This window comes from Podarcis liolepis (assembly GCF_965112155.1).
Source record: "Podarcis liolepis genome assembly, chromosome: 4".
NCBI classification, from domain to species: domain Eukaryota; kingdom Metazoa; phylum Chordata; class Lepidosauria; order Squamata; family Lacertidae; genus Podarcis; species Podarcis liolepis.
The window spans coordinates 102640327-102662661 of NC_139558.1; the positions used below are offsets into that span (position 1 = coordinate 102640327).

At 46.6% G+C, this 22335-nt stretch overlaps 2 protein-coding genes across 2 annotated transcripts in view; both read right to left on the bottom strand.

Moving 5' to 3' along the window:
• The window catches only part of LOC310705076 (uncharacterized protein), a 55902-nt gene extending 46328 nt beyond the window's left edge, over positions 1-9574 (bottom strand). The window contains exon 1 of the mRNA XM_083499435.1: positions 9154-9574. Within this exon, the coding sequence (XP_083355561.1) occupies positions 9154-9187 (34 nt within the window). The 5' untranslated portion in view covers positions 9188-9574. The remainder of the gene's footprint in view (positions 1-9153) is intronic.
• The window catches only part of LOC310705117 (uncharacterized protein), a 134768-nt gene extending 122100 nt beyond the window's left edge, over positions 1-12668 (bottom strand). Inside the window, exons 1-2 of the mRNA XM_083499565.1 lie at positions 12324-12668; positions 10381-10462 (exon numbers count right to left, since the gene is read on the bottom strand). Of these exons, the coding sequence (XP_083355691.1) occupies positions 10381-10441 (61 nt within the window). The 5' untranslated portion in view covers positions 10442-10462; positions 12324-12668. The remainder of the gene's footprint in view (positions 1-10380; positions 10463-12323) is intronic.
• Positions 12669-22335: the final 9667 nt, after the last annotated feature.

Sequence of the window (22335 nt, forward strand, 5' to 3'; positions counted from 1 at the left end):
AAAGTGAAACTGGTCAACTGATTAAAAATTGGGTCAACTATATAGAAAGGCAGTTTCCCTACAAAGTTACCCAATTCCAGAGTGACCGTGGAGGCGAGTTCATGTCTGAAGCTCTCGAGGTATGGTTGAAAAAACGTGGTATTAGTCACCGTAAATTGGGTCCTTTTTCGCCTGAAGAAAATTCAGTTGCAGAATGCAAGATAAGGTCTTTGCAAACAATGCTAGATTCTCTGCTAAGTGATTCTGGCTTATCCAGGAAGTTTTGGGGGGAAGCAATTCTCTGTGCTAATTACCTACAGAACAGATTGTTTCATTCTACCATAAACAATACCCCTCATTTTTTGCTTTATGGAAAAAAACCTTTTTTTGGATCATGTTAAAACTTTTGGTTGTTGGGCTTGGGTTCACATCCCAAAAGGACAGAGAAGGAAAGGCGATCCCAAGGCAAAGAAACTTAGGTTTGTTGGCTATCAAAGTTGGTCAAAAGGGTATCGTTTTGCATGAGGGCGTGGCAGAGTTGTGATATCAAGACATGCAGAGTTTTGGGAGCAAGATGGTTGGGCTCGTTTACATGGAAATTCAGAAGTTGTATTGTCTTCAGATGATACAGATAAATTTGTGATATCTGAGGAAGAAAAGTCAAAATTAGAGAAAGTTCTGAAAGTGATAGTGATGAGGAATCAGGGGATGAGGGTCCCAGTACACAATCTCCTAAAGCTGAACCAATTTCTCCTAAGGAAGATGAATCAGAAGGGGAAGATAGTTCAGAGGGGGAGAGTGCTCAAGTTAGAAGATCACAAAGAAGCAATAAGGGGGTACCTCCAGAAAGGTTTACTATACAAGAAGTTAAAACTGTTGATGTGAAGAAAGAGCCTCGTGATTATGAGGAGGTTTTAAAGTTACCACACCAGGAAACAGTAAGGTGGAAAAATGCAATGAGAGCAGAAATGAAATCTTTAGCAAAACATAATGTGTTTACTATTGAGCCATTGCCAGAAGGAAAAAAGGCAGTGGACTGTAGATGGGTGTATAAAATAAAACTTTTAGCAGATGGTAGTGTTAAGCACAAAGCTAGGCTGGTAGCACGAGGCTTTACGCAAAGAAAAGGTGAAAGTTTTGATGAAACCTTTCTCCTACTGCAAGGAGTGAAAGTGTACGTTTACTGCTAGCTATTGCAGCACAACGTGGGTTTAAGGTAAACCATTTTGATATTGAAACAACTTACCTTAATGCAACTCTGCACGAAGAAATTTTTATGAATCAAGCACCAGGATCAAACAATCAGCTAGAAATTGGAACGAGTGTCGTGATAATGCTTTGAAAAATCTTGGTTTTAAAAGAAGCTTAGCTGATAATTGCTTGTACACTAAAGGAAAGGGTGATAAACAAGAATTATGTTTATCTTATGTTGATGATTTGCTTTATTCTAGAAAAAATCAAAAGCAAGTGAAAAAATTTGCAGAACAACTAAGAAAGGAATTTAAAGTAAGAGATTTGGGGCCAGTAAAAAAAAGTATCTACCGTAGGTCTAGAAATTGAAGGAACAAACGATGGAAGTTTTTTGTCGAGTCAAAAAGATAAAATAATGGAATTACTTGAAAGAAACAATATGCAAAACAGCAAGGGAGTAAAAACCCCAGTGGAAATAGTTTTTTTCAAGAATGAAGGCGAATGCACAGAACCAGTAAATCCTGAAATGTACCATTCAATAGTTGGAAGTTTATTATACATTTCATTGTGGAGCAGACCAGATTTGAGTTATGCAGTTGGAAGACTGAGCAGACTAGTAAGCTATCCCACAGAAAATGCCTGGAAAGGTTTAAAACATATTTTCCAGTATTTAAAGCATACACTTGATTATTGTTTAAGATTACCATCTTCAGGGTCTACAAAATTGCAGTGTTACATTGACAGCGATTGGGCCAACCTGCCTGATAGAAAATCAATTTCTGGCATGGTTTTCAATTTGGGGATTCCTTGATAGGTTGGAAGTCCAAAAAGCAAGGAATCGTAGCCACATCTTCAACAGAGGCTGAATACTGTGCTTTATCAGAGTTGTGTAATGAAATAAAATTTTACGTTCAAATCCTCAGTGATTTCGATATACAATGTGATTATCCAGTTCAAACATGGGAAGACAATCAAGCTGTAATAACTTTGGCAGTGTGTGAGCAGTTTAAAAATAAATTCAAACATTTAGAAATTAAGTATCAAAATATGACTGAAAATGATAAACTAAACCTGATAATGCTAAAATATTGTGAGAGTATGCAAAATGTGGCTGATATATTTACGAAAGCACTAACTTTTGAGAAACATGCAAGACTAGTGGCAAAATTAGGAATTGTTGTGTATGATGTATAAATATGTTTTGTATATGTGTAAACTACTGTTTTGTTTCTGTCTCTGTCTGAATGAGAGGGGGTGTTGGGAAAGAAACATTCTGCACAGAAACAGTAAAGATGTTTGTACTTTTAAGAACAGTTTCTGAAAGTTCTGGGTAAATTGGGTACAGCTGGCCATGACTACAAAAGGAGAAAAGCTGCAGTTTGAACCTGCCTGCAGGAAAAATACCCACAAGCTTTGCTGTTTGTTGTTTTATAATAAAACCTTTATTTAATTTGGTTTTACACCAGTCTTGTGGTGTCACAGTTTCTGTCATCTGCCACCAGTGGAAAATCCCCCTCTAACAGGAAAAGGTGCACAAAGGCAAGTGACAGTTGAAGAATGGAGAGACTGTGCCTACATGACAGAAAAAAGTCATTTGGGTGTATACAAGACGATATGGTGCAATGTAATGGGAAGATGAGTGCAAGGACTGGTCTAAATGTTAGAATTCTAAGGGAAAAGCCATTGTTATCTCTCAAGCAAAGGTTGGAAAGATTAAACCCATGTTAACTGGACAGCGGAACAATGGGACACTACCTTGCTTGGTAGTGATGGCATGAAATACGCAAGTTTCTTTAATCGGATAAGAGGAGAAGAATACATCCTACTTGCATTACACCGACCGTGAAACACCCAGACAGTGTGATGATCTGGGGTTGTATGGCAGCAAAAGGTGTGGGCAGAATTTGCATCATTAATGGGAATATAAATGCTCCAAAATGCATAAATGAAATATTTGAGCCCAAACTGAAGTGTTCCGCAGGTGACCTTTTCCCAGATACTGAAGCATTTATATATATTTAATATATATAATTCCAAAATGGCGTCGTCGTTAGTGGTAGCATTGACTTAAGCTCCGCATCAATTGATGCTGTTTTTATTATTTTTATCACTTTTTATTAGCTTTTATCAGCCTCAGTATTTTATCTTTGTTATTTGCCAGCTATTAATTTACAATGCTTGAGCCAAGGGCATGAGTTAAAAGCTTTAGAGAAAGTCTGGAAAGTTCCGGAGAAAGCCTTAATTAGCTCCGGCTCAGCAGGTGTGGTGATTAGATGCCTATCGTGGGTAGACGCCGAGCTTCCTTGATTTACAACAGAAATTAGCAGCGGCTCTATCTCTGGGAAATGCCTAGGAAAAAGAAACGACCGGCCTCATCTCCACAAGTGAGCCCACAGAAGAGCAAGCAGAGCAGAATGGACGATTTTGTAAGAGCGCAGAATTCAGAACTCATTCCCAGGTAGGTGGGGGATGCTTTAATGGGTGAAGATCACCCAGCGGAGAATGCTGAGATGAGCGCTCATGAACTACCATCTGAGGGGGCACCGCTCTATTCAGAAATACTCGCGGGCCACTGTCTGCTGACTGCAAGAACAGTGGAGGAAATTAACATCAAATTAGAAAAGGTAACGTCTCTCCTGACGGAGTTGGTGCTCCTGGCAGCCAAAAATAGCTCACTCAGTACTAAAGAGACCGACCACAGCGTTGCCCTCCCTCTAGACCATCGCGTACAGGGGTGTAACTGGTCTGGACTTGATAACCGAGAGACTACAAATACTAAAAACAACAAAAGCGAAAGTAGGGACCTGATCCTACAAAGTACTCAAGTAGCTCTCAATATATATCCTTTTAATGGTATGCTGCCTTACTGGAAATCAATTGACAAACTTTAAGCTTTTACTAAATATCCATTTCAACACTCTGATCGTGATAAACTTGCTCTGCACGGACCCCCAGCACACTAGACTCATGCTGACATTTTCTGACTCAGCTACCCCTAAAATGCTACTGAAATATAGGGCCATTTTACAGGACTATAATATTGTTTTAAGGCGTGTTTTTAAAGACACAGAATGAAAACAACTACTGCCAAACTTGTCGTATAGCCGGACCGACCCCAAGCAATCAACGCCCCCTCTGCCGAAGGGCTTTCGCCATAGGGCCATGATTCATTCGGGAGGGCCGTCAAAGAGGAATATGTGCGGTGAACCCAGCCACAAGACTCCCTTGGAGAGGAAAACATCAAAGCAAAAAGGCCATACACACAAAGAACGCCAGCCCAATCTAGATAATTCAAAGATAAGACACTCCATTACGCCTTTGGCAGATCCAGAATTTCACCACTCTCTACTCCAGCTGGAATGTGATCAGCCAATGCCAAGTGACGACCCTCCCAAGGGAAATAGGACACATAGAGAGCCAGAGACAGATTTAATTGTCTTTGACGAAGACCCCCTGATGGTCCCAGCAATTCAGAAAACATCGTCGATGCCGGGAAATTGGGAAAATGCTGCAAATCAACCCCGAGAACAACAACACCGTGCATATCCTAAGAACGGTTGCATCATTTCCGAACCAGTGGGAGAGCTGATAAGAATTTCCCCATCACAATGAAGCCAAGCCAGTTATGGAACGAGCAGCCTTAACTTCATCTCATGGAACATAGCGGGTTGGGCCAACAAACTAGGGGACGAGCCATTTCGTGAATATATAACGGGTTTTGACATAATAGTGCTGCAGGAAACTTGGGCAACTGACAACATAGTTCTCGACGGTTACGACGCCTATGAAATCACAGCCTCTAAACCGCTTGGAAGGGGACGACCGAGGGGGGGCCTAGTAACTCTGGTTTCCACTCAATTGGCGTCACAAGTTACTGAGTGCTCAGTTTTCGAGCAGCTGGCACTGGAGATCACTTTGCATCTGGAATCCAAGAGTATCATTCTGCCTGGCTTTTTTTACAAATAAGTCTTGAGCTCATCATTGCTAATGGGGCATTCCCCGGGGACAGAGAAGGCGAGTACACATTCATAAATACAAATGGAGCCAGCACAGTAGACTACTGCCTCACAAACAGAGAGGCCTTCGAATCAATTAAAAAATTCACCATAGATAATAGAACTGAAAGCGACCACCTACCTCTAATCATCTCCACTACTGGCCAAAATTCAATTCAGCGCTCTCACATAGAACATGAGGTCATAGATAAAGCAAATTATCCAGCATTGCGTAGGAAAAAATGGACACCTGAGATAACAATTGCAATTGAGAATAGATTGAATTCACAAACTGCAATTAAGTTAAGATCAATTATAATATACAATTTATCAATAGACTCCTCCCTGACAGCTTATGAAAATCTCATTAAGTCCTTGGAGGATGTAGTTTCGGTTAACATAAACTCAGCCGGCAAGCCACGCACTTGGTTGGTTTGACCAAGAGTGCCGCACAAAGAAGGAAGCCTTAAGGAACGCTTATTTGGCCTATAGAAACGCTGGATTAAACTACTTACCTCCATTTTATTTTAAAATCAAAAAAGAGTATAAAGCCCTTTTGGCCTCAAAAAAAAGACAGTCCGAACAAAATTCCTGGTCCCTGCTATTGAATGCCTCACTAAACAATGAAACTAAACTCTTTTGGCTACTGGTCTCCGACTCAAAGCTGTGTCATTCCAGCTCAGGTTTGGGAGAATCACTTCAGAAATATATTTATGGAAAATCCAAACCTCCCTTCCAGCTTACAGGAGGATGACAGGGCAGAATTGTCACTGCTCCCTAATTGGAGGCCGGTGACTGTGGAGGAAGTCCATACATTAATTGGGAATCTGAAGAGTGGAAAGGCTCTGGGGAAAGACTTTATCCCAGCTGAGTTGATTACATCAAACCAGCACTGGTGGGCTCCGCTTCTGGCAGCACTCTTTACGGTAGTAAATAACTCGGGTAAGGTACCATATAGCTGGAAACATGCTATAGTAGTTCCAATCTTTAAGAGAGGCCACCCAAATGTACCTTCCAATTACAGGCCAATTAGCCTGTTCTCAATAATTGGGAAGCTGTATGCCCGTTTCCTCAGTAGCAAACTGATAACCTTTCTAAATGAACATAATATACTATCTGAAGCCCAGGCAGCTTTTCGTGAGAACCATTCAACAACAGACCACTGTCTAATGCTGTCCTTCCTAGCTGAGAAGTATACCAGGCCTCTATAGGGTAAACTCTTCGTGGCCTTTATGGATCTGAAATCAGCATTTGACTCCATCCCCAGATCCCAGCTTTGGTCCAAATTAAGTCTGATTTTGCAGGACAAACGACTTCTCTTTCTCATAAAAGCCCTGTACAATGGAACCAAACTGCAGGTCTGATGCGGTCGACAGGGACAGCTATCGAACAGCGTCGAGATGACTAGGGGGGTGAGACAGGGTTGTATTTTGGCCCCCACATTGTTTTGTCTATTCTTAAATGACCTAGAAGAGAACTTAATGGACCCAGATGGACACATTCCAAAAACAGGAATGAGAAGGACCCCTCTGTTGTTATATGCTGATGACGCGGCCATCATCTCATGTTCCAGACCGGGTTTGAATTATCTGCTGAGGAAATTTTCTGATTACTGTTCTGGAAATGGTTTATCCATTAATTATGAAAAATCTAAAATTTTAGTCTTCGAAAGAAGATTCTCCCAGTCTAAATGGGTGCTGGATGGCCATAACCTTGAACAGGTAAGATACTTCAATTACCTAGGGCTCACATTGCATCATACAGGATCTTGGAAGCACCATTGGCAAACCTCCCTTCAAAAGGCGGAGATTACAAAGCTAGCCATACATAGATTCTTCCTCACAAAGGGCGGCAAATATGTTCCAGCAGCCTTAAGGGTTTTCAACGCAAAGCCCGTTTCCCAACTCCTGTATGTAGCAAATGTCTGGCATAATGGGGACCTGCCAAAGCTAGATGGCTTTCAGGCAAAATTTATACGATCTCTGCTGCAGGTACCTAACTGCGTCCCCAACTCCGTACTTCTGTTGGAAGCTGGTGAAGGCCCAATTTCAGCTAGAGCGTGGTGGGCTGCCCTAAAACATTGGCTCAGGATTTCAGTGTTTAATCTAGGGAAGGGTCTGTACCAACATCTGACCAATGAGGAATTTGTCAGCAAATGGCAGAAAACCATGGCTAAAAAAGCCACCTCTATTGGTCTGTCTTCCCCCCCCCCAACTGTATCACCTGGGTTATGAAGGCGCCCAAAAGGTTTTAAAGCAAAGATTATGGGACAATGCACACTGTGACTTGCGATCTCGATCACACGCAGTCTGTAGTCCGCTGGCAGCAGGAGTTCAATATGGGTATGTCTTTAAGTTAACATCTTACATCAAAAACCTGACAGTACCTAACTACCGAAGGCTCTTCACCAAAGCCAGACTGAATGTCTTCCCCTCTGCAGTGCTGGATGGTAGGATGAGAGGAGTTCCCTACCAGGACAGACTTTGCGCATGTGCTCAAGACATCGATTCCATAGATCATATTTTGTTACATTGTGCGAAGTATGAGCAGGCCAGGGCTGAACTGATACTACCCTTGTTGGTGCCTTTCCCGTGAAAGACAGAGGCTCACTATGTCAGGTTCCTACTGGAAGACCGGACAAAAGCCAGAACGTTGGCAGTGGCAAAGTTTTTATCCATGGTTGCAAGAACAAATGAGTCCTATATTCTAAAAAAAATGCTTGATTAACCCGGCTGTATGGACCGTGTATTGATTTGTAATGATTTGTTGGGTCTCTGGACCGTATTAAAGATTGTTGTTGTTGTTATATATATTTATATATTTTTATTTTTATTTATTATTTCAACAGGATTCAGCTCCATGTCATGTTGCTGCTGTGTGCAAAAGGTCGTTTGAAGATAATAATATTCCACTGCTGGAATGGCCTGGGAATAGCCCAGACCTTAACCCAAGTGAAAGTCTATGGAGCCGAGTAAAGAAACTTCTTAGTCTGAAGCAACCCAGCAATAAAGCCTAATTAATAGAGGCAATAATTTGGTTTTGGTTTCACATTATTACAGCTGCAGAACTAAAAACCTGGTTCACTGCATGCGAAGGCGTTGTAAGGCCGTAATTAAAGCTGAAGGTTACCAATGGTTACCAAAGGTTTCACGTTTTTTCTTTATGACTGCTGTCCTAATAAATACTCCTTCTTAAAAGTCATTGCATTACATTCTTCATTAAATTATCTTTCCATTGCTATATAATTTTATGGTATTACTCCAAACAAAAGTGGTGTTATGAGCCATCAAACCTCAGAAATACACTTTTCACAAAAGGTTTCCATATTTTGGCCAATAGTGTAAGATGTTCATTTTAAAGTTAATGTTCTTTTTATATGGCATCAAATTATTATTATTATTTATGTTTCATGTTTATATGTGTGTTGGAAGCTGCCCAGAGTGGCTGGGCAGATGGGCAGGGTATAAATATAAATTATTATTATTATTACTACAGTGGTACCTTGATTTAAGAACAGTCCTGTTCTGGAAAGTTTGTAAACCAAGGTACCACTGTATCATCATCATCACCACTGCTACTTCTACCTGAAATTCAATAAGTCTAGCTCTTCTTCTCTGGGATGAATTTTGTTTGGCCCAGTCATGGCATCCCCTCCATCTCCAATGTCAGTCGTCTCTTTGGTCAACCCAAGACTGACAGGAGCAAAAACAAAAACAGAAAACCTGAAGCTACTTATTTTTCCTAACAATTCTGAAGCTGACATTGAAGATGGCCTGGGCAGTTGAAAGCAGCCCAATCGTGGTAGAAAAAGGAATAATTTGAGGAAGATTGTTCAAAGAAAAAACTAAGTTACTTTTTATTGTGGGGGTGTTAGGTTCCCAGGTGTTATAGGGGCCACTATTGAGCTCTGTGAAAATATATGAGGTTGGTCCATAGACGTATTTTTTGAATTTCCAGGCAGATAGGACGATCCCACAGGGAGCCTTACCAAGAGAGGCCACGATCCCCCAATTCTCCTCCATGACGTCCTTATGCAGAGCTCTCTGGTCAGGATCCAGCAACGCCCACTCCTCGTCCGTGAAACGAACAGCGACATCTTCAAAGCACACTGGACCCTAAAAGAAAAAGGGAAATGTCCTCCTCTGAGACAGCAGAAATATAATCTGCTACACAATGCTCTGTTGCTTCCAGTTTGCCTGATGGAAGGATCCAATTACTCCTCTCCTCTTGAGCTGTTCTGGGAAGATTCCCTCCCAATGCCGTAAAGCCAAATTCAAGGGGTTCAGGGCGGCATGCAGAGGGGGAGGAATGGGGGGCAGGCCCCATTTTTCATCCGATAGGGCTGGTTAGGTGAATCCAGGCCACTATTTCTTCTTGTTTGTCAACTGCTTAGAAAACAATTTTAGCATTCAGTGATCAATCTACAATTAAAATAAGCCTATTTTGGTCTCCTTGCTCTGAGAGACAAGCAGGGAGGGGGGCTTCTGGCAGAAGGAGAGGGAGCCCCCGGTGGATCCTCCTTCTCCTGACTCACCTCAGCCTCTCGACCTTCCTCTCCCACTCGCCTCCTTCCTCTTCTGCCTCTGATTCTGCACTGCATTCTGCCACAGAGTCTCCCAGCTCACTAAGCCCTGTTTCCCCTTCAGCTTCTGACACCTCCTCTTCCCAGGCTTCTCCCTCTTCTCCCTCTGACCGCTCATCCTTCCTCCACCTCCACTCCTTCGGCTCTGAGCCGTCTTCCCTTCCTGGTTCCCCGGCTGTTTCCTCCCACCACTCCTCTGTGCCCAACCAGTCCATGAGATTGCTCCATCCCTCAGCCTCTGTCCCCACAAGGCAGCTTCCCCTGACCTGATCTGGTTCCACAGCCGCTGCTTCCCTTCTGCCCCCATGAAAACATGGATCAGGAGGTCTTGCTAGCATCCTTCCGCCACCTGCAAGAGAAAAAAGGTAAGTAGGACACCAGGAGTGCCTGCTTCTCTCACAGGTGAAACAGGGCATCTCTAACTACAGATGGGCCTTTGAGAAAGCCTTACCTACTGAGAGTATTTGGAGGTTTGTGCCCATTTCATATGTTTGTTGTGAAAAAATACATCTCCCCTCCTCTGGACCCTTGTTCCCAACTGTCTCCCCCCAAAACAAGATGAAAAGAACCCTCAGATGAATTGGAAAACCAACAGAATGAGACCAAATGGAGAAAAACCGCCTTCCTCCTTACCCAATGGCCTCTCTCTGGTGTCCAACGGAGGCCTCTCTGCCTCACAGGAATCCAGGTCCATTTCTGCAAAGAGATCCTTTCCCTGAGAAAGAAACAAGGATTCAAAACAGAGAATGGTAAGAAATACTAGAAAAAGAATGACAAAGACTTGAAGGGTGTTAGATCTCATTCCATGGATGCCTTCCCCGAAAAAGGATGGGCCATCAGCAGACCATTATGGGATGTTCTCTGTCCTGTTTGGAGCCCCTTGGGAGTATCCAGAGGAAAGTCTCTCTCACCTGCTTTCTCCCCTCTGCCTGACTCAGGAGGAAACCTTCGGCCAGGGCCACCGCCTGGGAACTGGTCTCCGCTCCACAGTCCCTCACCCAGCTCTCCATCTCTGGGGGGAGGACAGCCAGGAACTGCTCCAAGATCACAAGATCCAGCATCTCAGCTTTCGTGTGCCTTTCTGGCTTCAGCCACTGATGGCAAAGGTAGTAGAGTCGGCTGCAAACTTCTCGTGGTCCTTTGGCCTCCTGGCAGCAGAACTGCCTCAACTGCTGCCTCTGCACCTCTGAGCGGAGGGTGTCCTCCTCACCCAGGATCTTCTGCACTGGGTTTTCCCAGAATCCCCCACTGCTCCCAGTTTGGATGACATGGCCTCTTCCTGTTCCAGGGCCAGCTGAGTCTCGCTCACCCATCTGTGCTCTCAGGAAGCCTCTGAGAGATCGGAAGGAACCCTTTGGTCTTCTGCCAAGTTCTGTCCGTCTAAATGAGAAGCTCTAACAAATCCTACAAAGCAAATACATTGTTCTGTTACAGAATCTGTAAGACGGGGGGGGGGGGGGGAAATGGGCTGGACTTCACCGCATCTCAGACCATGAGCTATCTTTTTGAAAAGAAAAGGAGGAAGAGGAGAAGAAATAAGTCTCTAGCCTTCCAGCAATGCAGAATGTGGAGGCAACTGAAGGGATTTCTGGGAGATGAATCAGCCTGGTTTCTGCTGCCTTCCAGTCAATGCATGAAGTCAGAAGTGACTGACAAGGGAGTCATTTGTATCTTGTGATAAATGGATGCTTGGCTCTAGTGGGGGTCCTCACTTGGGGGTCCTCAGGAGTTGCTCCCCCCACTCCCCTGCTTCTGTCTCTTTTTCTTGCACTTGGACTCTCTGCCGCTCTCAGGACAGACCTCTGGGGTGGGGTCCCTTTTTCTTTGCCCTGAGGGCCAGGTATGTATCTGGCCAACCCCCTGAGGGCCGAGTCGGCAGGGCCAAAGACATCTCCCTTGAAATTTAGGAGGGTAATTTATTATTATTATTATTATTATTATTATTAACAATGCACATACAGCCACTGATGGAAAGGTCCCTGGAGGCTCCGTGAGTAGCAGCGCCCATTTCCGCCTGCTTTGCCAGCAATAATTCCTTTGGGACAGAGAGGATGTGGTCCTGGGATGCCATGTTCTGGGTGCGAGGGGATGGCTGCAGTGGCCTCCGTGGGGAGCTGAGCTTGGAGACACTGGGAAACTGGTCCCCAATGCAGCAGCCAGACTCTGGGCTGGGATCCCTCTCTTTATTCCTGGCCTTTCTCTCCCACCTTAAATTCCTTCCTCCCTGTTTTTTTGGGGGGGGGCTAGTCCGCCTCCCCGTCCAGCTTTGGAAAACCATTTGCACATGTTTCCTCTGCTGTGCAATGAGGCTGAGCAATGTCACACAGAGTTAAAGTCCCAGGGACTCCTTTGTTTAAAGAAGGGAGATTTCGTGGGAGTCAGGGATCCTCTGATCTGCAGGAAGGAGAGCGTGGCAGACCTGGCCCCTCCCTGGCAGGACCCTCTCCTCCCTGACTTGGGGTCCCCCCCCTGCAGGAGCAGATCAGGCCCCCCCCAGCATCCTCCCCTGCTGCAGCCCTGGGACCCCCCCCCCGTCTCCCCACTGCACCCTCTGGGGGGAGAGAGAGGAGACTCACCAGATCCCAGGAGGGGGCTGCGATTCGGCCCTTGCAGGAGAGACCCCAAAGCAAGGAAAGGACTGGGGAGGGAGGGGCCTTGGCTCTGGAGGACCAGCCCCCCCTTGCTTCCTGTCCTCTCTAGGAAGGCAGCTCACTTCCCTTTAACCCTTGCCAAGCCGAGTCCCTCCAGCTCTGCCCTCTCTCAGATTTTTATTATTTATTATGGATTTTGGGGGGCAGCTGCCCCCCCCTGGCTACGCCAATGCCCAGATATCCTTTTGGGGGTGAGGCTCTTGGCTGGACTCTGAGCATCTCCCTCCCTTGGCCAGAAACCAGAGGAAGAGCTTGCAGGGAAAAGGGCTTTGCAGGAGCCAAGGAAGCTCCTCCTGGAATTCAGGAGTGGAGAGATAGGAGGGGATCCCAGGGTCATCTAGTCCAACCCCCAGCAATGCAGGAATCTCAGCTAAAGCATCCATGGCAGATGGCCGTCCGACCTCTCCTGAGAAACCTCCAAGGAAGGAGAGTCCCCCACCTCCAAAGGGAGACCTTTCCCTGCCCAACTGCTCTTAGATGTCCCTCAAGGCAGCGGGTCCTGAGTTCTAGCCCTGATGAAACAATCACACTGGCCACCAAGGAGGAACCAAGCAAAGTTCAAAATAAATAAATCCTATTCTCATCATAAATGAGTAATACTTTCTTATGCATGCTTTTTTGCTGATATACAAAGTATGCCATTTCCCTTTCCAGAAATGCTTAATTGCTAATTCAATGGACTGAAAATGGATTGTTGTTATTATGTTTAGGGAAGCTTTTAATATTTGATGGACTATTGTATTTTAATATTTTGTTGGAAGCCGCCCAAAGTGGCTGGGAAACCCAGCCGGATGGGTGGGGTATAAATTTATTACTATTATTATTATTATTATTATTATTATTATTATTATTATTAATTGAATGGATCAGGTGAGTTTTCTCCTTTCGAAAGAGGGAGGTGGCATCTCCACGGTTGCTAATAGCATAACGTTGAAAGACTAGGGAAATATGGGAAGCCCTGGAGCATATGCTTGGCATGCAGAATGTCCCAGGGTCAACCCCTGACATCTCCTGCAAGGGCTGGATGAAATCCCTGCATGAAACTCTGTGGAGCTGCTGCCAGTCAGTGTAGGCCAGCGGTCCTCAATCTATGTTCCCTGGGCCAAATCCAGCCCACCAGGGTCGTGAATCTGGCCTGCACGGCCATTTCAGTACCCGCCAAGTGTCCGAGGCTGAAAGCATCTCGCTGCCTGCTCAGTCAGTCCCCATGCCGAGCTGGTGTAAACGCCACTGGTGTGGTGGCAGCTCTACCTATGACAGGCCAGGGGGTTATGCCCGGGGACAGGGAAGTGTTGTCTTTTGGCTTGAAGAGCGAAGTTCAGGTTGGTGGAGGAAGGCAGACTTGGGTCGATTCGGTTTCATTACGTAGACGTTTACTTTAAAGGTGGTAGAAGGAAGTATACTCCTATTTCTGTGAGTGGCACAGGGGTCTTTCCACTCATGTGGTTTACATGCTCTGAGAGATGGGATCTATTTTGTTATTTTAATTTTAAAAGGGTGGAGTGGAACCGGATATTGACCATCTTGTTAGCCTGGGGCATTGGTCAGCAACCTTTTTCAGCCATGAGGCGGTCCACCGTCCCTCAGACCATGTGGGGGGGCCCGACTAGATTTTTTTGGGGGGGGGGATGAACAAATTCCTATGCCCCAGAAATAACCCAGGGAGGCATTTTAAATAAAAGGACACATTCTACTCATGTAAAAACACACTGATTCCCGAATTGTCCACAGGCCGGATTGAGAAGCTTGCCTACCCCTGGCCTGGGGAGCCACATTCTGGCTGAAGGAGGCCAGGATTGGGCCCCAAGGCCTGGGATGTCCCTCCTCCCCTGCAGTAGGGCTTGGAATCCAGGAGAAAACTCTTGGAATAGCCTTGCCAGGTGCTCAGGGACGGACTCACCTGTCCCCACGTCCTTCTCTTTGCAGATGTGCTGCGGTTGCACATCCCTCCCCCAGAGGAGAGCATTGGAGAGAACCAGAGCAGGGACTCAGACCTGCCCTCCTTGCCCCCCACTCTGCATTCTCTGATGTGGAGAAGCCCTCCCTTAGTGAGGAACTGACAGACTGACTTTTGCCTTTCAGCTTTTCAGCTGCTGGAGGAAGATCAGCTGTACCTGCAGGAGGTGATTCACAACTGCCAGGCAGCTCAGCTCAGGGGGCTCCGAACCCCAAAGTGCTCCAAGCAGGAGACAGCCAAAGCCATCCTGGTGAGTAGTGGGTGGTGTGGGGGACCCCCATGGGGAAGTGGGGGGGGGAGGGGCTTTGGAGAAGGGGAAGTATCTGGGAATTTGGATGACGGCAAAGAATATAAATCTTTTTAATGACAATTATCAACCAGTCTGGAAGGAGATTAAAAGAGAATTAGAAATATGGGACATATTAAAGCAATCAATGACGGGAAGAATGTCTGCGATCAAAATGAATCTACTAACGAAAATGTTGTTTTTGTTCCAGACAATTCCGATAATAAGAGGTTTAAGACAATTCAAAGAGTGGCAAAAAAACTCTCGTGTGTTTTACATGACAAGGGAAAAGACCAAGAATTAAATTTAAAATATTGACAGATAAGAAGGAAAGAGGGGGGTTCGCAGTACCTGTTCTGAAACTCTATTATGAAGCGGCATGTTTATGTTGGACAAAGGACTGGATAACTCAGGAGAACCTAGACTTGTTAGATTTGGAGGGGTTCAACAATAGATTTGGATGGCAGTCTTATCTTTGGTGTGGTAAGGCAAAAGTGCATAAGGGGTTTACAAATCATGTGATAAGAGGTGCCTTATTTGAAGTCTGGGAAAGAAACAAGAATTTGTTGGAAAGGAAAACACTGTGGTGGCTGTCACCAATTGATATATTAACAGTTAAAAAACTGAACATACTAGGGAGAAGGACCACATATGAGGAAATTTTGATGAAGGCCGAAAAAGGTTGGAAATTAAAGCCCTATGAGTGTATTGCTGAAAAATTGACAGGATGGTTGCAATACCATCAAGTCAGTGATGTCTTTAAAGAGGATAAAAAAAATAGGATTTGAGAATAAAAAATCGAAATTTCAAATAGATATTTTAGGGAGTAAATCCAAGCCATTATCAAAAATGTACAATCTCTAACTAGAATGGAACACAAAAGATGAATTTATAAAAGAAGCTATGATAAAATGGGCCATTGATTTAGGACATAACATAGAATATAATGTATGGGCCAAACTCTGGAATGAGAGCATAAAATTCACTGCTTGTTCTGCCTTAAAAGAAAATGTTATGAAGATGGTTTATCGTTGGTATCTCACTCCCACCAAATTGGCAAAAATGTATAGAACAAGTAGTAAAACCTGCTGGAAGTGCAAGGAAAAAGAAGGCGACTTCTATCATATGCGGTGGTCTTGCAATAAAATAAAAGAGTTTTGGGATGCGGTTTACAACGAGTTAAAAAAGATGTTTTAAGTTCAGTTTTCCCAAAAAGCCGGAAGAATTTTTGGTAGGTTTGGTGGGAGAAGGGATTAAAAAGATAGATCAAAGATTATATTTATATGCAACTACTGCAGCCAGAGTTCTGGTAGCTCAAAAGTGGAAAGTAACAGGAGATGCCGACGATAAGAGAATGGCAGATAAAGTTGGTTGAGTATGCTGAGATGGCTAAATTGACACACAGAATTCGCAATCAGGAGGAGACAAAGTGCCAAAAAGAATGGAGTAAATTTATGGTTTATATAAGTGAGAATTGTACAAATATGAAAACGTTGGCAGGATTGAAATAAATCTCATGTCATGGTATAATTTATAATTAAAGAACCTTAAACTATAGAATGGAATAGGAAAACTGGTGGAAGGGAAGGACGGAAGCTAATGGATCTATGAAACACAAAGTAGGATACATGTAATAAGATGTGATGCTTTGGTGGTGGGTGGTGGGGGTTGGTTGGTGATTGTAAATTCCAATAAAAATCATTAATAAAAAAGAAGAAGAAGAAAGGGTTGTCTGCCTGCCGGAGAGGAGGACTCTACTGGCCTAGGTTCACGTATCCTGTTTGAAAGGGGAATCAACTGAGGGACTTCCTGTGAACATCTGGGTCAGGAATGCTGTTCCTGGAATGGACAAACACACAAGACGTAACCGGCTGTGCAGTCACATAAACAATACCCTTCTATATATTCTTATCACAATATCAAATGTTTATCTTGCACATAAACAACACATAAAGTGCAATAATATAGACGGAAGTCCCAATAAATCAGTTCATTCATAAAGACCAAATGTCTGCTAAGTCCAAATTGGGAACTACTACAGTTTCACAATGATGACAAGGGGTGATGTCCTGGGATTCAGACTTGGATGCTGAACCTGAGAGATCCCAGCCTGCACAGGATTCCCCGCCTCCAGAACCAGCTGAGCCAGGGCTGGGGCATGAGCCTGAAGGGTCCTCACCTGTGCTGGATCCTCAGGTGCAGGCACCAGCTGAGTCTGCTCTGGCTCCTGAGGTGATGGAGGACCCATTGCCTGCAAGTGCTCCTCTCCCAGCCCTGTCAGGGGAAGCTGAGGTTGCCTCTGGGTCCGGTAACCCTCCAGCCTCTCCTGAGCTGCAGAGGCTCAGGGTTAGAGAGGGGAGTCACCAGAGGATCGGGGCTACCCTATGCCTCAGGGCAGAAAAAAGCCGGCCAGCCCCAGTTCCAAGTTGTGGGAGCAACATTGTTGGTTGCTAGTTCCTGCCTGAGCTCCTGACCCGTCCTGGCTCCCTGCTTGCAAGCCTGTTCCTAACTTCACCCAACTCAATGCCCTGCACCCAGCTTCAGCTACTACGGACTGCCTCCACGTTGCACCTTTGACCACAGACTGGACTTGGACCTAGCCTCTCAGGTAACCCATGGGACCAGCACAGTTTGCTCCTTGCCTCTCGGGTAAATTCAATGGGTCCCCTGCCAGCTTTCCCATGTTTCTTGCCCAGACCAAGCTGTATATTCAGGGGCGAGCCCGAAATTTCCCCGATGACTGCACCAAGGTGCACTTCCTGATCAGCTTGCTGAAGGACTGGGCAGGCAAGTGGGCATTGCCGCTGCTCCGGCAAAACTCTCCCTTGCTGACAGACTATACAAGGTTTTGCAACCATCTGGAAACCGCGTTCGGCAACCCTCAGAAGGGGAGTCAAGCCAATCAGGCAATCTGGCAGTTGAAACAGGTCCACAGTGGCTGCCTACACCACAGAATTTCGGCCGTTGGCACAGGACTTGTCCTGGAATGACTCCACCCTTCAGGACCAGTATCTCTAGGGGCTTTCAGATGAGATACTGGACCAGCTGGCCATGATGGATCGCCCCACCACGCTGGACACCCTCATTCAATGGAGCCTGCAGATAGATGATCGGTTGGAGGACCGTCGCCAGGCTCAGGGCTGCCAGCACTCCCGGCTCCCCGGCTCCGGTCCTTCCCAGAAGTTCCATGGCCACAGCCAAATCACTGGAGGAGCCAATGCAGCTCGGGGCAGTGCAGCCTCGCCTCTCTCCCTTGGAGAAGACTCGGCGTCTGGAGGGGAACCTGTGTCTCTACTGCGGCGGGAGTGGACACTATGCCCAATCCTGGCCAACCCCAATAGCCAATGGCCCAGGCTACCTGGAGTCCTAAACATCGTATGATGGGCCCTCACTGGTGGAATTGCAACACCTCATGGTTCTGGTGCGTCTATACCCCCCTGGCAGGCCCTGGATTCTCACCCACGCTCTGGTAGATTCAGGGGCAACCCACTCCTATATGGACTCTGCCTTCGCCGCCCATCATCAGGTGCCACTTCAGAACAAGCCAGAACCGGTACAGGTGGAGGCAATTGACGGACGGCTCCTGCACTCGGGGGCCGTTACTCAGGAGACTCAACCCTTGGTCCTGTGTCACCAGCAGCACCAGGAGGTGCGCACCTTGGACTTTTCCACCATGCCCCGGTTTCTCCTGGTGCTAGGGATGGACTGGCTGGAGTCTCACAACCTTCAGATCGACTGGGTCAATCAGAGTGTGCGCTTCCCAAACCCATGTCCCCATGTTCGGTCTGAGATGCTAGTGGCCGCCCCCACAGAGGAAGCTGCGTCAATGCTCCCCGCTGATTTGGATCCAAGCAGGGGGGTGAGTGGAAGACAGCATTTGGGACACGGTATGGGCAGTTTGAATACCTGGTAATGCCTTTCGGGTTGTGCAATGCGCCTGCCCTGTTTCAACGGTACATCAACCACATGTTCCAAGACTTGCTAGACAAGTACGTGGTGGTGTACCTAGATGACACGAGGGTCATGTCCGGTCCATGTTGCAGCGCTTGCGGGAGCAACGCCTGTATGCTAAGCTCAGCAAGTGAAAGTTCCACCAGTGGTCAGTGGACTTCCTCGGTCACCAACTCTCCCCTGATGGGGTGCAGATGGATCCTGGGAAAGTGGCAGCAGTTTGGGAATGGGCAGCACCCTGGAACCGCAAGGACCTATCATCACTGCAAGGGGCCATCATCCTAAGGGGGCAAGACAACTGGTGGAAATGAGAACCGACCACTGGAACCTGGAGTACCTTCAGACTGGGTTGACCACTTGGCATTGGAGGATATCATGGGATTTGGGGTTGCTTGTGTGTAAACCTCCAGCTGTTCCCAACTGATTGGGGTGGTTGTGTTTTCCCCCTGGCTGAGCAGCCCTCTTGCACGGCTGGCTCAGTCACTGCTAGAATCCGTCAGTGGGCGGCTCTTAAATTTCCTCCAACATAAAAGTTCCTTAACGGACAACCTTCTGCGCGCCTCCCTGCGCGGAAGCCTCCTGCGCAGAGTGGGCGTGCCCAGCGGTGGTCCTCCACTCTGCTCACTGACTTCACTGGAAGAGTCTCGGAGCCTCCCCTCCGAAGTGCTCTCTACCTCTCCCTTCTTCCTGGTGTCACCTGAATTTCTTTCCCCAGAGGACATTCTCGCTCTTCCCTTACTTGTCCCCTCTCCGGCAGAATCTGGGAGCCTTGCCTCTCCTCTCTGCTCCGATGTCAGTTCCCTGACATCCACCTCCCTCCCAGGGCCCTCCCCCTCCCCCGTCCTTTCTCTGGACGGTGATGCAGGAAACCCCTTGAAGGAACTCTCCCCTTCATCTGATGATTCAAACACTTCTCTCCATCGGCTGCTGTCTCCTCTCGCTCCCCACTCTCCCCAGTCAGATTCTTCTTCTTCAGATAATTCCCCTCCTTCCGCTTCCGAAGCGGGAAATCCCACAAACTCCTCCTCCTCGTCGGTGGTGCCAAATTGCTCCCCCCAGAACATGTTAGGTGGTTTGGGCTTTCTAGGATATCTGTTATGAAACTCCTCCTGCAGATACTCCTCTCTCATTTCTTCTGCTGGGACCCATGTGTTCTCCTCTGTTGGCTCCCCCTCCCACGCCACCAAATATTCTACTCTACCCCCTCTCCACCTGGAATCGAAAATTTCAGCTGCATGTCCACTGAATTCCCTCTCCTCTATCTGAGGATGCACTGGTGTTTCTCTTTGCTGACCCAGAAGTTCCCTTCCCTCCCTGTATGGTGAAAGTAAGGACCTGTGGAAAACTGGGTGCAGTTTCATGTGTGATGGCAGTTTGAGCCTGAAGGCCACTGTATTTACTTGCTGAGCTACTTCGAACGGTCCCAGTCTCTTTGGCCGTAGTTTCTTACACCCTCCTTTGAACGGTAACCCCTTGGTAGACAACCACACCTGGTCCCCCACTCTTATGTTTTCCCCTTCTCTGCGGTGTTTATCTGCCTGCTTCTTATACTCTTCCTTTGCCCTTTCTAGGTTGATCCTAAGCTGTTGGTGTAACACCTGCATTTCTTCCACAAATTGTTCAGCCGCAGGAACACTCCACCTTCCCTCCCCTTCCCCGGGGAAAGCCCTGGGGTGACATCCGTAATTCGCCATAAACGGACTCATCCCCATTGACACATGTTCAGCGTTATTGTACGCAAACTCAGCCAGCGCTAATTTGTCCACCCAATCAGTCTCCCTCTCGTTGACGTAACAGCGAAGGTATTGTTGTAATATGCTATTGGCTCTCTCTGCCTGCCCATTGGTCTCTGGATGTCTGGCTGTTGAGAAGCTCACTTCGACGTCAAGCAGATTCATCAGCTTCCTCCAGAATCTGGAAGTAAATTGCCGGCCTCTGTCGGATAAAATCCTCAAGGGGGCGCCATGCAACCTGAAAACATGCTCTACAAACAGTTTTGCGGTGTCTTCTGCCGACGCCGCATGCGAGCATGCAATAAAATGGCACATTTTGGTCATTAAGTCCACCACCACTATAACTTCCGTTTTACCCTTGGCCTTGGGTAAATCAGTCATGAAATCAATTGATACCACTTCCCATGGTCTCTCTGGTGTGGGTAAGGGCTCTAGTAATCCCGCAGGTGCTGCCCTCTCCCCTTTGGCTCTCTGCCAGCGCTGGCACCCCCGTACGTATTCTCTCACATCCTCCCTCACCCGTGGCCACCAGAACTGCCTGGTGACCAGTAACATTGTCTTGTGTTGTCCAAAATGTCCCGCCGTGGGCTTGTCATGTACCGTATTTTTCCCTCTATAACACGCAGATTTTTTTCTCCTAAAAAGGAAGGGGAAATGTCTGTGCGTGTTATGGAGCGAATGTGTGGTCCCTGGAGCAAAAAAATTAGACAAAAATCAAATCGCAAGTCACGGAGAAGGGAAACCTGAAAAGAGGAAGTGGCTGCTTTCCTGCATTCTGCCTCAGGGTCTTACTGCCCACCCTCCTCTGTTTCGTTGCTGTGTTTGCTCAACGGAACAAAGAGCAGGGAAAGCCCCTCCCCTCCAGGCAAGCAGAGGGGAAAGGAGAGTCGTTCATTCTAATTCCTCTCTGTGCTCCGGTGCTGCGTCTAGGGACTAGCAGGCAACATGCAGGTGGGAGAGAGAGAGAGAGTGCTGGCTGGTTTGGGTGCTTGGGTGGGGGGAAACTTTTGCCTTTCTTTCCTCCCTCCCGTTAAATTCCTCTCCTGCATTTTTAGCCAGCTGCTTCTCTGCACACCCCTTCTCCGTTCTTTGTTTTTCCTTCCCTCCCCACTTAAAATGTGGTTACAAAGCATAGATCCACATGGATCCTCAGGATCTTTGCATTGGGTCACCCCAAATTCACCATCAGATCACATAGCATGTCCATGGCTACAGCCTGCCCCCCCAAAATCACACACCCACTGTTGCCTGGGGCTGCAATGGTGCAAAAACGTGGTTAAAAAGCATGGATCCACATGGATCCTCAGGATCTTTGCATTGGGTCACCCCAAATTCAGCATCAGATCACATAGCATGTCCATGGCTACAGCCTGCCCCCCAAAAATCACACACCCACTGTTGCCTGGGCCTGCAATGGTGCAAAAACGTGGTTACAAAGCATGGATCCACATGGATCCTCAGGATCTTTGCATTGGGTCACCCCAAATTCACCATCAGATCACATAGCATGTCCATGGCTACAGCCTGCCCCCCAAAAATCACACACCCACTGTTGCTTGGGGCTGCAATGGTGCAAAAACGTGGTTACAAAGCATGGATCCACATGGATCCTCAGGATCTTTGCATTGGGTCACCCCAAATTCACCATCAGATCACATGTCTGTGGCCACAGCATGAAGCACAAAAATGATACATCCACTGTTTCATTCAGAATGTTTTTTCCCTTGTTTTCCTCCTCTAAAAACGATGTGCGTGTTATGGTCAGGTGCGTGTTATAGAGCGAAAAATACGGTAATTGTTTGAGTATCCTCCCCCTCAAATCCCCCTCAGGTATGTACAAGGCACCCTTATAGTACAATGCCCCATCTTTCACTTCAAAATCCCCTTGATCTTCCTCCTGACTTCTGATTTCCCTCATCTTGGTTTGTGCATACTGGTCTTCCCTCGTCAAACCGGCCAGCTCTTGCTTTCCTACTAACACTCCCCCCCACACCCATCGGTCCTCAGGTA